This window comes from Microcaecilia unicolor, chromosome 2, assembly GCF_901765095.1.
Source record: "Microcaecilia unicolor chromosome 2, aMicUni1.1, whole genome shotgun sequence".
Classification (NCBI taxonomy): domain Eukaryota; kingdom Metazoa; phylum Chordata; class Amphibia; order Gymnophiona; family Siphonopidae; genus Microcaecilia; species Microcaecilia unicolor.
The window spans coordinates 403209302-403225805 of record NC_044032.1 but is presented as its reverse complement, the minus strand read 5'-3'; the positions used below and the strand labels follow the sequence as shown (position 1 = coordinate 403225805).

Here is a 16504-nt window from a genome sequence, read left to right as displayed (position 1 = left end):
TAGTAGCAGCGGCACTTCGCAGGCTGGGAGTGCATGTGTTCCCATATCTCGACGATTGGCTGGTGAAGAACACATCCGAGGCAGGAGCCCTGCAGTCCATGCAGATGACTATTCGCCTCCTGGAGCTACTGGGGTTTGTGATAAATTATCCAAAGTCCCATCTTCTCCCAGTGCAGAAACTCGAATTCATAGGAGCTCTGCTGGATTCTCGGACGGCTCGCGCCTATCTCCCAGAGGCGAGGGCCACCAACTTGTCCCTCGTCTCGCGGGTGCGAGCGTCCCAGCAGATCACAGCTCGGCAGATGTTGAGATTGCTGGGCCACATGGCCTCCACAGTTCATGTGACTCCCATGGCCCGTCTTCACATGAGATCTGCTCAATGGACCCTAGCCTCCCAGTGGTATCAGGCTGCTGGGGGTCTAGAAGACGTGATCCACCTGTCCACGAGTTTTCTCGAATCCCTTTATTGGTGGACAATCTGGTCCAATTTGACTCTGGGACGTCCTTTCCAAATTCCTCAGCCACAAAAAGTGCTGACAATGGATGCGTCTCTCCTGGGATGGGGAGCTCATGTCGATGGGCTTCACACCCAAGGAAGCTGGTCCCTCCAGGAACGCGGTCTACAGATCAATCTCCTGGAGCTGCGAGCGATCTGGAACGCTCTGAAGGCTTTCAGAGATCGGCTGTCCCATCAAATTATCCAAATTCAGACAGACAACCAGGTTGCCATGTACTACATCAACAAGCAGGGGGGCACCGGATCCCGCCCCCTGTGTCAGGAAGCCGTCAGCATGTGGCTCTGGGCTCGCCGTCTCGGCATGGTGCTCCAAGCCACATATCTGGCAGGCGTAAACAACAGTCTGGCCGACAGACTGAGCAGGATTATGCAACCTCACGAGTGGTCGCTCAACTCCAGAGTGGTGCGCCAGATCTTCCAAGCGTGGGGCACCCCCTTGGTGGATCTCTTCGCATCTCGAGTGAACCACAAAGTCCCTCAGTTCTGTTCCAGGCTTCAGGCCCACGGCAGACTGGCATCGGATGCCTTCCTCCTGGATTGGGGGGAGGGCCTGCTGTATGCTTATCCTCCCATTCCTCTGGTGGGGAAGACTTTGTTGAAACTCAAGCAAGACCGAGGCACCATGATTCTGATTGCTCCTTTTTGGCCGCGTCAAATCTGGTTCCCTCTTCTTCTGGAGTTATCCTCCGAAGAACCGTGGAGATTGGAGTGTTTTCCGACCCTCATCACGCAGGACGAAGGGGCTCTTCTGCATCCCAGCCTCCGGTCCCTGGCTCTCACGGCCTGGATGTTGAGAGCGTAGACTTTGCCTCTTTGGGTCTGTCAGAGGGTGTCTCCCGCGTCTTGCTTGCTTCCAGGAAAGATTCCACTAAGAGGAGTTACTTCTTTCTGTGGAGGAGGTTTGCCGTCTGGTGTGACAGCAAGGCCCTAGAACCTCGCTCTTGTCCTACACAGACCCTGCTTGAATACCTTCTGCACTTGTCTGAGTCTGGTCTCAAGACCAACTCTGTAAGAGTTCACCTTAGCGCAATCAGTGCATACCATTACCATGTGGAAGGTAAGCCGATCTCAGGACAGCCTTTAGTTGTTCGCTTCATGAGAGGTTTGCTTTTGTCAAAGCCCCCTGTCAAGCCTCCTACAGTGTCATGGGATCTCAATGTCGTTCTCACCCAGCTGATGAAACCTCCTTTTGAGCCACTGAATTCCTGCCATCTGAAGTACTTGACCTGGAAGGTCATTTTCTTGGTGGCAGTTACTTCAGCTCGTAGAGTCAGTGAGCTTCAGGCCCTGGTAGCCCAGGCCCCTTACACCAAATTTCATCATAACAGAGTAGTCCTCCGCACTCACCCTAAGTTCTTGCCAAAGGTTGTGTCGGAGTTCCATCTGAACCAGTCAATTGTCTTGCCAACATTCTTTCCCCGTCCTCATTCCTGCCCTGCTGAACGTCAGCTGCACACACTGGACTGCAAGAGAGCATTGGCCTTCTACCTGGAGCGGACACAGCCCCACAGACAGTCCGCCCAATTGTTTGTTTCTTTTGACCCCAATAGGAGGGGAGTGGCTGTAGGGAAACGCACCATATCCAATTGGCTAGCAGATTGCATTTCCTTCACTTACGCCCAGGCGGGGCTGGCTCTTGAGGGTCATGTCACGGCTCATAATGTTAGAGCCATGGCTGCGTCGGTAGCCCACTTGAAGTCAGCCTCCATTGAAGAAATTTGCAAAGCTGCGACGTGGTCATCTGTCCACACATTCACATCTCATTACTGCCTGCAGCAGGATACCCGACGCGACAGTCGGTTCGGGCAGTCAGTTCTTCAGAACCTGTTTGGGCTTTAGGATCCAACTCCACCCCCCGAGGGCCCTGTTTGTTCTGTTCCAGGCTGCACTCTCAGTTAGTTGGTAAATTTTTTAGGTCAATCTCAGTTATGTCCTCGCCGTTGCGAGGCCCAATTGACCATGGTTGTTGTTTTGAGTGAGCCTGGGGGCTAGGGATACCCCATCAGTGAGAACAAGCAGCCTGCTTGTCCTCGGAGAAAGCGAATGCTACATACCTGTAGAAGGTATTCTCTGAGGACAGCAGGCTGATTGTTCTCACAAACCCGCCCGCCTCCCCTTTGGAGTTGTGTCTTCCCTTGAAGTGTATTGTCTTGCTACATACTGGACTGGCCGGCTCGAGCCGGTTTCGGGCGGGAAGACGGCCGCGCATGCGCGGTGCGCGCGGGCACGCGAGAGCTAGCAAAGGACTTTGCTAGGAAGATTCCGATTGGAGGGGCTGCCGAGGACGTCACCCATCAGTGAGAACAATCAGCCTGCTGTCCTCGGAGAATACCTTCTACAGGTATGTAGCATTTGCTTTTAGTACATAGTCTAAGAAGAGCAGAGTATTTGGTAGTTGTATATTTTGTATTAAATTATAGCTGTGTAAAACTGGACTTGATTACTTTTTTTATGCCTTATTTTTAAGGCTCAACTGGATTCTCACAGAGCACTTTTGCTGCCAAAACCACTGCTTCAACAGGATTTGGATTTGGCACCACCACAACAACTGCTGCTTCAGCTTTTGGAGGTAATCGGTTTCCATTTCCAGCAGAGGTAGTTAATGCATCAGAATCGCCTGTTAAATACCAGTTTTTAAGATTTCTAGTTGATGGTTCTAGATTTAAGCTCTAGTGTTAATCTGATTGTGGATGAGTAAATGTGCGCTTTTGCACTATACACGGTGTCAGTTGCATTGTAAAATACTCTGAGCTATTCTACACTTTTTTTGTTTGTTTGTTTGCAGTTAATCTGTCATGTTTTTTTCTGTTTATTCTTTGGCTGTTCATTAAGGCAGGATTTTTGGTAGCATTCTTGCTTCAGTTTGAGAGTTCATTTAGTCTTTGTCCAGCCTTTGTCTCTCAATAAAGGAAATGAGAAAGAGAAGAACATGAATAAGTAGTTCACATGGAAAATCAATTTCTCTCTCTCTCTCATATGTAAATAAGGCAAACCGAGCCCCCCAAAAAATGACAACTGAAATGAGTCTTATCATGCAAGTATTTTTTTTTTTACCCCAAAAATATCAACAATTTTGATAAAAATAAAGAATACAGTTTATTGTCTGTGTAGAATATTTGTTTGAAGGTACATTTTTAACAAAAGTTTAACAATTCACATTGTGCTAAAAATATTGAGGGCAATTCTATAACTGGACATCCCCTTTTAGTCTCCCTGATGGTGTGCGATTATAAAATACTAGCATAACCTGACATTATTGTGTCTAACATTTATGCACCCACAGTTAATACCAGACATAGACCTGGCATAACTGTAGTTGCATAAATGCAGCAAGGGCACATGTAACTTACAGATTTATATAAGCTGTATGAGTGGCAGCCTCACCCATTCCTCTCTCATGTGGATGCTCATTGCATTTACACTCTATACCACTTTACGTGCTATTTACAGAATGGTGCTTAGTTGCTTTGTTGCCAGTTATACACAAAAGTTCTGGTATTCTATATATTTATGCATATATGTGGTGCATAAATGTGGACGCCAGAATTGATTGCCCTTTTCCACTACGTTCATTCCCACTGTTCCAGGACGAGTGGGTACTTATGTCCATCGACCAGCAGGTGGAGATAGAAAATACAGAACTGAGCACCACTACATAGCTCCCTGGCAACTCAGCTCCTCAGTATCTTCTATCTCCAGCAGGTGAATGGACAGACTTCCTCTGTCTGTGGTTCTGAGGCCTTGCTCCTGGTCCAGTTGGTCAGCTGGTTCCCAGTTGAGCAGAATGAGCAGTTGAGCAGACATACCTGATGGTGCTGGGTCCCTGTTGTGCCTTCCCCCTGGGGTGTTCTGCGCCTTTTCCCTGCTTTTTCCTGTGTGAGAGCCTGCTCAGCAACCAGCCTACTCAGAGGATGAGGAGTTACAGGAAACACAGTGAGTCTGGCACAGATGGAGGAGACGTTCCCTTACCTAAGTTGGACTTGCTGTCTGCAGTCACCTAGAGTACTACCCTCCTGGGGGTTGGCAGCCTTGCCTTGAGGGATCTGCTAGATAGGAAGCCGAAATGGACTTTGCAGCGCATCTTGAGGTGTGTGCTTTGGAGCTGCAGGCTTCTATTGGTAGCCCTTTGGTGGCACTGACCTGTTTGCAGTGGCATCAGCAGTCCCTTTTCCCGGGGCAGTCACCGGGCTGCCTGGATGGAGGCGGGCTTAGCCTATCTGATGGCCACTGTGTAGGTCATTCTTAGTGTTTCAGTCACAGGCATGTTATTGACGCTGTCCGCGAAGCATCAGTTCTGGCTGTGAGCGTGGGTGGCAGTTGTCACTTCCAAGGCCTGCGTAGTCAGGTTACCCTTTTGAGGCACATTTCTTTTGGGAATTACCTCAGCAATCTGGTTCAGGAGCTGGGTGAACGAGCCCCAGCATCTTCCAGAAGACGTTCTTTGGCTCGCCCTGCAGGCTCGGCAGGTGCCCTGTTTCATGACAGCTTCCATGTGTAGGTCTGGTGGTCAGACCTTTGGCCAGAGGGCTTGGTTTCAGGCCCGGCAATCTTCCTTCAGGGGGACGGAGAGCCGGCAGGGCACTCAGAGTGAATGGCTGCTGTCTCCTGGCAATCCCAATGTAGCCAGGCCAGCTGGTCCATCCAGGCCTCCAGGGGGCTGCTCCAGCTTTTTGGGACGTGTGGTCTACCTTTTCCTCAGCTCTGGCGCTGGTTATTCTGGGTGAAGGCTTCCAGTTGGAGTTCTCCCCTCCGGGAGCTCTTCTCTTCTTACAGTCTCTTTGTCCGGAGGCCTCTGGCAGCTCGGAGCGGAAACTCAGCTGAGGTGCTGCTGGCTCTTCGGGCCATTGTTCCCGTCCCTCTCGCAGAGCGCAGTCTGGTCGGTTCTCCTATTTTGGCGTTCTCAGGAAGACGGGAGCAGTACAACCCAATCTGGATCTCAAGGGGTCCACCGGTGTCCGTTTTCGGATGGTGACCCTGAGGTCTGTGCCTCCCATCCATTCAGAGAGAGAGTTCTCTCTGCTCGAGACCAGGGAGGTGTAATTACCTTCCCCTCTGTGGCCTGCTTCTGCGTTTCTTTTCTGGTTCCGGCCATTTGGTCTCCTCACGGGCCTGGGGACCTTATCCTAGGTTGTGCGCGTAGCGGTCTTTCTGCGGAGATGGAGGTTTCGTTTCCTTCACTTGGACAGCTGGCTAATCCGGGCCTCCTCTTGCCAAGCCTCTGTGGAGGCCCCTTCACAATGGTTCGCCTGTATTTTTCTTTTCTGGTTTGGGTGTTCAATTTCAGTGGAGGCGGCTGGCACCAGCGCACCAACTTGGAACATCTAAGTGTTCTTTTTGATTCCCTGTGATCTTGAGTGTTTCTCACAGAGGGATGGTGCTTTAGGTTGGCTCTCCAGATTCTTCGCTTCTGCTTTGTTCCCAGCTTCCGACCTGGGATTTCGTGCAGGTCCTCGGTTCTGTGACAGCGGCCCTGGAAGTGGTACTTTATTCTCTGATGTGGCCAATTCATAGGGCCCTGTTCAGCCACTGGTCTCCGGTTTCAGAGGGTTACAGCTTCCGGCTTCTTTGCCCCTAGTGGTCAGACAGAGCTGAGGTGTTTGTGGCTTTCCCAATCATTGACCCTAGGGAGGCCCTCCCCGCTCCTGCCTTGGGAAGTGGGGTGTACGGATGACAGTTTTTGGGCTGAGGGGCCTTTTGCTAGGATCCCCTGGCACAAGGCTCTTGGTCTCTAGTAGAACACATTGGCCCTCTAACCTCTGGAGCTGTGAATGGTTTGCTAAGCTCTGGAGGCTTTTGCCCTACTGTTGGGAATGCTTTGGTTTGGGCCTTTCGGACATTGCTATGGCACTGACCTCTTCTACTAGCTAGGGGGGGTCTCCTAGCAGTATGCTGGCTCTGGAGCCCAGCTGCTTATTGGCCAGGGCAGAGAGACGCCGGTTGTGCCTTTCGGCTGTTTTGAGGGGGTCCCTCACGTGGGGACTGACTTTCTTAGGCACGATCGGACTTCCAGCGAGTGGGAGCTGTCGGTCGAGCTGTTACATCTGGTGATGTATCGATGGGCTTAGTTCTCTTGGCCTATTCCTATGTCACGTTTCCTCGGTTCTTCAGCCATCGCATGGAAGAGGACTCTCTGAGTCTGGACGCCCTGCTGCATTTGGGTCTGAGTGAGGGATTCCCATGCGTCTTTTCCCATGCCGAAGTTAGGCCGGGAGTGGAGCAGAGTGGCAGACCTTCGGGATTCAGTGTGCCCGTTCTCCAGCCTGGACTCGGCTCCAGTGCTATGCAGATCTCGTGAAGCTCCTAGTTGGGGAGTTACTGTGATTACCTCAGAATTCTTCTCCCTTTGATCTTACAGCCTCGCCCTTGAGAGGACTCGGCTGAGGAAGAAGGATTGTTGGATTCATTCATGGCTTCCCTTCTGCAGGCTAGGAAGCGCTCTTCTTCCTCGGCGCCTGCCAGTACTTGCTCCCTCCCTGGGCCATTTCCTGGCATTTTTGCAGGAGGGAGTATCAAGGGCTAGCGTTGGGTTCCTTGTGGGTTCTAGTGGCAGCCCTGGCTTGCTTTCAGGGTCGTTGGCAGACTTCTTCTTTATGGCTCTTCTGGTTGTGTTTCGTTTTCAGAGAGGTGTGGATCGCTTATGCTGCCCTTCGTGTACCTTTTCTGAATGGGATTTTATGCTGGGCCTTCGGGTGCTGCAGCACTCTCTGTTTGTCCCCCGTCGCTAGGTGATCCTGATAGTTCTCATGTAGAACTCGGTGATATTGGGGTGCTTCCATTGACCTGTTGCTTCTTGCAACTTCGGGCCCCTTCTTAGTAGGACCCTTACTCCGTTTTTGTTTTGGAGGCGGGGGGTCTTGTTTTGGGCAGTATCGTCTTTCTTGCCCGAGTGCTTGTTGATTTCTTTTTATTTAGTCGGCTATATGCCTCTTGCAGGCTTCTGGACTTTCACAGGGCTCTCTTGTGTTTTTTTGAGGTTCCCGATGTCTTCCGCCTTTCGTATAGACCTTTTTGTGCGGTTTGGTTAACAGCAGTTGGGTCTCTTGGCATCCAAGGCTTCTTTTGCCTGGTGGGTGACGGTGGCTGTGGTCTTGGCCTATATTCTGGGAGGCTATTCTTCTCAGGTTTGAAGACACATTCTCCTGGGTGTGTGTCTACGTCTTGGGCAGAGGCTTCGTTGTCTTCTCTGGTGGATATTTGTAGGGCAGAGGCGTGGGCTTCTCTGCTTGTCTTCAGTAACCATGATAGTATAGTGGGGGCCGCACAGACAGCGGCTACATTTGGGGCGTCGGTTCTATGTGTGGCAGGTTCGGCTTCCCACCTTCGTAGGGATAGCTTTTGAACATCCCACTTCTTTAAAATTGGATCATTTAGAGAACTATAATAGAAGACTAAATTTGAGGTTACTGAATTTTCCTTTTCAAATTGGAGTTACTCCAATGGATTTCCTTAAAAAATACTTATTGGAAGTTTTGGCTTACCCTCAATCGGCAATACCACCTATTAACAGAGTTTACTATTTGCCAGATAAAATCTCCAACGCGAATCCATGTGATAATAATCAAGGTCCAGAAGTTTTCATTTTGTCTTTTATCAAAGCATCCGTGACAGATTTTAGCGATGTTATTTCAGTTTTTTGAGCAAATTGTTCAGTCTTAACAGTTTCTAAGGTTAATGTTAAAGAGTCAAGCTTATTTACCAGCAATGCTGTATCTCGAGAAGTTTTTGTGACCGCAGTTGTTAGTTGTTGAATTGCTGCCCAAATAGAGTGTAGAGTCACCGCTTGGGGAGCTTGAAGCTCTATGTTCGAACCATCTGCGTCCTGGGGAAGAGTTCTACCGTCTGAGGCCCTTTGGTTACCAACTTCCGGTCCCATCGAGTCCTCATCGCTCATCCGAAGGGCTGCAGGGCAAAGCGGCGGATTAAGCTCTGGCGGGGATAATGATGTCTCCGACCCTAGTGGAAACGCCGCTCCTTTGGCGGATCCAACAGCGGGTTTCCTCATGCCAGTATCCACAGGGGTGCTCGTGGCAAACTGTAGGAGCGTTCGCTGGCCCGGAGGGAGTGATTGGGCCGACGGTAAGACACCCTTCACTGCACCTTTTCGCTTTGTATGCGGCATATTGGAAGAAGGTAATAATTGAACAGAGCTCAGCGTTAGCCTCCACAGAGCCTCAAGCTCGAGCCGCCATCTTGACTCCCAGATATTTGTTATTCTGAAAAAGACAGGAGGAGTATGTCTGATTCTTGATCTACGAGACCTGTTCACATTTCTATTCTATTCATAGGACCTAAAGACCAGGTTAGAGGAAAATCAGGCAGCTGCATACAGGCACAATTGGTGGAAAGCGCCAGTGCTTCTGGTTTCTCAAAGTTGATCTTGAGACATGAAAAAGTCCCAAATTGCTGAATAAGGTCTGTGAGAAGGGGAAGTCCCCGAGATGCATGGTCCAAAAATATCAACATGTCATCTGCAAAGGTGAGCCGGTTGACATAGTGTATCTAGTAGGTTATCAGAAAGTACCTCATGAGAGACTCCTGAGAAAATTAAAGAGTCATGGGATAGGAGGCAATGTCCTTCTGTGGATTAAGAATTGGTCATTGGACAAAAAACAGAGGGTCGGGTTAAATGGCCATTTTTCTCAATGGAGGAGGGTGAAGTGCCACAGGAATCTGTACTGGAACTGTTGCTATTTAACATATTTATAAATAATCTGGAAATTGGAACGATGAGTGGTGATTATATTTGCAGATGACACGAATCTATTCAAAGTTGTCAAAACACATACAGATTGTTAAAAATTGCAGGAAGAACTTAGGATACTGGAAGACTGGGCATCCAAATGGCAGCTGAAATTTAATGTGGACAAATGCAAAGTGATGAACATTGGGAAGAATAATGTGAATCATAGGTATCTGATGCTAGGGTCCACTTTAGGAGTCGGCACTCATGAAAAAGACCTAGGTATCATTGTAGACAATACGCTGAAATCTTCTGCCTAGTGTGTGGCGGCGGCGGCCAAAAAAGCAAACAGGATGCTAGGAATTATTAGGAGAGGGATGTAAAATAAGACCAAAAATATTATTATGCCTTTGTATCGCTCCATGGTGCAACCTCACCTTGAGTATTTTCAGTTCTGGTCGCCGTAACTTAAAAACAATATTGCGGAATTAGAAAAGGTTCCAAGAAGAGCAACCAAAATGATAAAGGGGATGGAACTGCTCCCTTATAAGGAAAGGCTAAAGAGGTTAGGGCTCGTCAGCTTGGAAGAGACTGCTGAGGTGGGGGGAGGGGCGGATATGATTGAGGTCTACAAAACCCTGAGTGGTGTGAAGTGGGTGGAGGTGAATCGATTATTCATGCATTCAGAAAGTACAAAGACCAGGGGACACTAAATGAAATTGGATGGAAATACTTTTTAAAACAAATAGAAGGACATATTTTTTCATTCAAAGAATAGTTAAGTTCTGGAACTCGATGCCAGAGGATGTTGTAATGTTGGTTAGTGTATCTGGGTTTAAAAATAGTTGGACAATTTCCTGGAGGAGAAGTCCATAGTCTGTTGTTGAGATGGACATGGGGTAAGCCACTGCTTGCCCTGGGATTGGTAGCATGGAATGGTGCTACTAATTGGGTTTCCTCTAGGGTCTTGTGACCTGGATTGGCCACTTCTGGAAGTAGGATATTAAAGAGTTATGGGATAGGAGGCAATGTCCTTCTGTGGATTAAGAATTGGTTAGTGGACAAAAAACAGAGGGTTGGGTTAAATGGCCATTTTTCTCAATGGTGGATGAACCATTGGTCTGACCCAGTATGGCTATTCTTATAAGCTGAGGAATCGTACACTAAGATTTATAAAATTTAATAAATCTGCTTTATTTCTTCCAGTGGACTTGTTAAAAAATATATATTTCTTTAAAGTTTTAAAAGTCCCAGAAGCAGCTTGCCCACCTTTTAACATGTTTACTATTTACCACAATGTAAGAAAACTCAAAAAGAAGGTAGAGCTATTCCTAATGTTTACATTGACTCTCTAAGTCCACTTGCCATCTCTTTGGATCTTTCTGCAGCCTTTGATCTTATTTCTTTGTACTGCACTTAGCTTCCCGAGGGGATCACTAGAACTGTAGTGTCCCACAAGGCTCTATACTTTCTCCTCTCTTATTTAACTTGTTTCTTAGCTCATTAGCTTCAATCATTAAGCGATTCTGTATTTCCACATACATTTATGCTGACTATATTCTCCTGCCTTATTGCACTGATTCAGATTCATCTCATATCATCCTTCTTCAATTTTGTCTAGATGCTGTGTCGCATTGGCTTATTTCTGATCGATATAGTTGTCCTTCCTCAGATCTTCTACTTCTAGGCCAGTGGTTTCTTTTTCAGTTTATGGCGCCTTTCGTGTCCAGGTAATTTTTTTTGTGGTGCCCCCTAGGCCACATAGGGCATGTGCCTTCCCCCCAGCCATACAGGTATTCCCCCACCCCCATAAACATGGATTCCTACTTTTCTGGCTTCTTGCTGCCTGAGCTGGAATCACCGAGAGGTAAAGATACTGTGCTGAGGATAAAGCACCTCACTTCCCCTGTGGCTCCACTGACAGCCAAGTCTCCTCCTCCATGTCTGGCTTTTAGTCTGTGCCGGGCCTGCAGCTCCTCGCACACCCTGCTCCATCCCTCCTCAAGCCCTCCCCAGGTGAGAAGCTGTAAGTTCTCTGTTTGCGGCCTTTGGCGCTCCTCATTCTCCAGCTGTAGCGGGGCCTGGGGATTTGTTGCCTCAAGGTGTTGGCACTCATGATGTGTGGTTGCTTCCCCTGGCTGCATGCCGAGGGCGGGCAGGAAACAAAGCAGTGGCATGCGCAGGCCACTATTGTGCATCTCCTCCTATGGCACCCCTGTGAGTTTGTCATGACAGCACTCAGTTTTGGAAACACTATTCTAGGCACATTTATTAAGCCAGTTAACACATTCTGCTATTTGGAGGTGACAATTGATTCCCAATTATTCTTTACACCACTCATTTCTTCTCTTGTCAAATCTTGCTTTTACACTCTGACTGCTTTGGTTGGTACAAAATGTTTGCTCGCATTCTTCTTATTAATGTCAAGCTTTGCAATATTATCTCTGCTGATGTTACTCAGGCCTCTGTTAAGACGTTACAGTCATCATAGTATACGGCAATTTGGGTTCTCTGTCACACAGGAAAGTTTGATCGGGTGTCTCATCTTCTTAAGGACCGTCACCGGTTACCAGTTTCCTTTTGGCTAAAATACAGTGGTGGAAATAAGTATTTGATCCCTTGCTGATTTTGTAAGTTTGCCCACTGACAAAGACATGAGCAGCCCATAATTGAAGGGTAGGTTATTGGTAACAGTGAGAGATAGCACATCACAAATTAAATCCGGAAATCACATTGTGGAAAGTATATGAATTTATTTGCATTCTGCAGAGGGAAATAAGTATTTAATCCCTCTGGCAAACAAGACCTAATACTTGGTGGCAAAACCCTTGTTGGCAAGCACAGCGGTCAGACGTCTTCTGTAGTTGATGATGAGGTTTGCACACATGTCAGGAGGAATTTTGGTCCACTCCTCTTTGCAGATCATCTCTAAATCATTAAGAGTTCTGGGCTGTCGCTTGGCAACTCGCAGCTTCAGCTCCCTCCATAAGTTTTCAATGGGATTAAGGTCTGGTGACTGGCTAGGCCACTCCATGACCCTAATGTGCTTCTTCCTGAGCCACTCCTTTGTTGCCTTGGCTGTATGTTTTGGGTCATTGTCGTGCTGGAAGACCCAGCCACGACCCATTTTTAAGGCCCTGGCGGAGGGAAGGAGGTTGTCACTCAGAATTGTACGGTACATGGCCCCATCCATTCTCCCATTGATGCGGTGAAGTAGTCCTGTGCCCTTAGCAGAGAAACACCCCCAAAACATAACATTTCCACCTCCATGCTTGACAGTGGGGACGGTGTTCTTTGGGTCATAGGCAGCATTTCTCTTCCTCCAAACACGGCGAGTTGAGTTCATGCCAAAGAGCTCAATTTTTGTCTCATCTGACCACAGCACCTTCTCCCAATCACTCTCGGCATCATCCAGGTGTTCACTGGCAAACTTCAGACGGGCCGTCACATGTGCCTTCCGGAGCAGGGGGACCTTGCGGGCACTGCAGGATTGCAATCCGTTATGTCGTAATGTGTTACCAATGGTTTTCGTGGTGACAGTGGTCCCAGCTGCCTTGAGATCATTGACAAGTTCCCCCCTTGTAGTTGTAGGCTGATTTCTAACCTTCCTCATGATCAAGGATACCCCACGAGGTGAGATTTTGCGTGGAGCCCCAGATCTTTGTCGATTGACAGTCATTTTGTACTTCTTCCATTTTCTTACTATGGCACCAACAGTTGTCTCCTTCTCGCCCAGCGTCTTACTGATGGTTTTGTAGCCCATTCCAGCCTTGTGCAGGTGTATGATCTTGTCCCTGACATCCTTAGACAGCTCCTTGCTCTTGGCCATTTTGTAGAGGTTAGAGTCTGACTGATTCACTGAGTCTGTGGACAGGTGTCTTTCATACAGGTGACCATTGCCGACAGCTGTCTGTCATGCAGGTAACGAGTTGATTTGGAGCATCTACCTGGTCTGTAGGGGCCAGATCTCTTACTGGTTGGTGGGGGATCAAATACTTATTTCCCTCTGCAGAATGCAAATAAATTCATATACTTTCCACAATGTGATTTTCCGGATTTAATTTGTGATGTGCTATCTCTCACTGTTACCAATAACCTACCCTTCAATTATGGGCTGCTCATGTCTTTGTCAGTGGGCAAACTTACAAAATCAGCAAGGGATCAAATACTTATTTCCACCACTGTATAAGATTCTTCTTTTAGCCTTTATAGCTTTTGGGCTTGGTCTCCCATCTTAACTTGCATCTCTTGCCATCCTGTACTCTCCTCCCTGTACTTTGTACTCTCTGAACTATTATCTTATTTTATCTGGCTCCAGACTAGCCCAACACGAACACACTTTTTTTTTTTATTTTCTTGCTCCTGCCACCTGGAATAGCCTCCCTCTGGAAATTTGGGCCGAATTGTCTCTCTCCAAATTTCAATTTGCTATTTAGACTTTGCTTTTTAGGCAGGCCTTTGGGGATCAGCATTGAGCACTGTGTCTAAAATCCCTACTTCCCTCATTTTCTCTCCAGCTGGCTTCTCTTTTTCTTGGCCTATTTTCCTCTTTAGGTTTTGTGATGAGGTCATATGCTGTATTCTTTCCTTTTCTGTCTGAGTAATGGAGTCCCTTTCTGTCTGTATATGTCTGTAAACCGCTTAGTTCTGTCCTTAGCCATAGCGGTGTAGTAGATATGTATAAAGAATAGTCATCTGGTGATCCAACTTTGCAAACAGGGACTTTGATTGCAGATTTTGTATTGGAATCCGTAGAAACTGGATATTAAAACTCTTCTTTAGAAACAGTGGTGAGAAATTTATGGACAGATCAATTAATGTCTTCTCAGATGTGGCCAAACCAACACAAAAAAAGAAGGAAACAATTCTTAATGATGCAGTCTGGAGTTCTTCAGTTGGGAGCTTAATTTTGGTTGAACTACCCATGTAAATGTGTCATTAGGTGGCAAGGGTCTAAATATATTTTTTATGATACTCAACTACTTTCCTGTCTGGAAAACAATCTTCTCCTGTGGTTCCTACCCTTCAGGTTACATCTCCACCTTAGGAGTAGAGTAGATTCTCCTCGTAATATTAAGTGCCTGGGATTGTGTAATTGTATCCTAATTTTGTTGTTATTACTTAGAATTATACATGGTACACCCTCTTCTTTTTGAGGACTAAATAGTATGCAGGATATTTAATTTCCTTATTTGATCTTGAAGTTTTTTTTTTGTGTGTGTGTATCTATTTTCCCGACACGTTTGTGTATGCTTGTTTCATTTTTGCAATGATTAAAAAAACAAACAAACAAAACTTTAGACCCTTTTTTACCTGACAGAAGCAGCAATTAGATCACTGATCTCCGAGGTCATTTTCACTTGTTACTGCAGATTCTCTTCTCCCACCCCCCAGGTTCCTGACTCATGGCTGCACCAACTTCAGCAGTCATGTCAAAGGCAGCATCAGGTATTCCAGCTGCCTCTCCTTTAGGCCCTCCTCCTGCCCCCCCCCCCCCCCAATTCGCTCTATGGGTGCACTACCTTGTCCTCCGAGCTGCCCAAGTGCTCTACTGGCAGCCTCAGTGATTCATGCTCTTTGTTCCACCCCCACCAGCTGCGGAGAGGGGGCACCATTGTCAGCAGTTTTAAAGGATCAGTTCATAGAGCAACTGGCAGCATTAATAATAATAATAATAATAATAATAATAATAAACTGAGGTCCACCTGTATATAGTTTACTAACTCTTGATAATACCACCAAATCTATAAAGGTCAAGGTGGTGTACAATAAAATAATTCAAGGCTCCCACATTTTAGGCAGACCACTGGGCTGGTTCTTCAAAATCAACAAGGTTGATCATGGAAGTGGCAAAAAATCTAGTAAGAGGGCTGCTACTCATCAGCCAGAAGCCTCAGTATACCCTCACAAAAAGGGCAGCAGCCAACCAGACCCACAGTCCTCTCCACGATCAGAATTCATGGTGCCTCAGTAGAAATACCACTTTTCTTTAACTGCTGTGAGGTTTGTATAGGACACTGTGGCCATTTTGTAGCCTGCTGCTATCCTGATAGCCATGCAATTTTAGCCGTTACATGTGGTTCTGCCTTCAAATTAGTTGAATACTGAAGATCCTACCCCAGTTATAGATAACGGCTGGGGTCAGTATCCTTACACATTGGGCCTAGACATAGTCTGATCAGGGTTTTAAGATGCTGGGTGGCAGGACTTTTGTACTATGCAGGGTCTTACATTCAGGCCTAGCATCTAGTTAAGTCTTTGGTTTCTGGGGGCTGTACTTCAGGTATGTGTCATGGTTAGAGGATTGCTTATAATTGAGGCTTCTATATGGCCTTAGGCTCCTCCTCCCTTTCTACATGAGTTGGTAGTGGCAAATTCTGGTAGCCTTTCTGATTGTTGCTTGTTTTTTTTTGTCCGATCCTACCCCTGTCCTACTTTTCCCTAGGCCGGTAAGAAGCTGAATACTGGTCAGTGGGGTAAGTGCCTTATTGGCTCGAGTGGTTGTAGCCTTCAGTTTCCTCTTGAAGTGATTGCCTGGAGGGGGGGGGGGGAGTTGTTCAGTCTCAACTTCGGGGTTTGAAATAGCCTTTCTTGGAGTGCTGAACTCAGACTGAGGGAGGGATGCTTCGGATGTCGTGTGACAGTCTGTTGTTTTTGCCTTAAGTTATGGAATCCTTTTTGTTGTGAGTGATTTCCGAATCTTGTTGTGGGTTTCGGAGATTAGGGTTAATCCTAGGATCCCTCCTCATCCCTATTTCTTTGATAGTTTGGAATTTTGCTGCTTGGAGATAAGTAAAGAGGTGGACAGTGCCAGTGAAGGTGAGGTGAATCGTTATGATTGATCTGCCTGCTTTATTTCTAGGTCCTGGGAGTACTAGACCTCTATAGTTAACATGGGCACCATTGTCCTGAATTATTGTGGTGGTGGTGTAATAGAGCTGTTGAGCATCAATGGTTCTATGATCAACCATCCCAATGACAGATTCCCAAACTGGAGTTTGTTGCCTGGAAATGTTGGTCTAGGATGAGGTTTGGCCTCCCTCCTATGTATTTTAAAGTTTTGGACTAGTCTAGCAGGATAAGGAAGGAGAAATTTGTTCTTACTTTCTCATTTTCTTTCCTTGAGTTTTGCTTTCCTGGAAACGTTGGTCTAGCATGAGGCTAGGTCTCTCTCCTATGGATTTTAAAGCTTTGGACTAGTCTAGCAGAATAAGGAAGGAGAAATTTGTTCTTACCTGCTAGCCAGTCCAGTACCCACCCAAGAAGACAACTGCAGTGGATTCTCTTTTGGTTTTGTCTGGTGGCTG

At 47.1% G+C, this 16504-nt stretch overlaps 1 protein-coding gene across 2 annotated transcripts in view; it reads left to right on the top strand.

Annotated features, from left to right (window-relative positions):
• Nucleotides 1-16504, top strand: part of NUP54 (nucleoporin 54) — a 325681-nt gene that overhangs the window by 23892 nt on the left and 285285 nt on the right. For both annotated transcript variants that reach the window (XM_030190649.1, XM_030190648.1), the window contains exon 2: nucleotides 2985-3086. In XM_030190649.1, the coding sequence (XP_030046509.1) occupies nucleotides 2985-3086 (102 nt within the window). The remainder of the gene's footprint in view (nucleotides 1-2984; nucleotides 3087-16504) is intronic.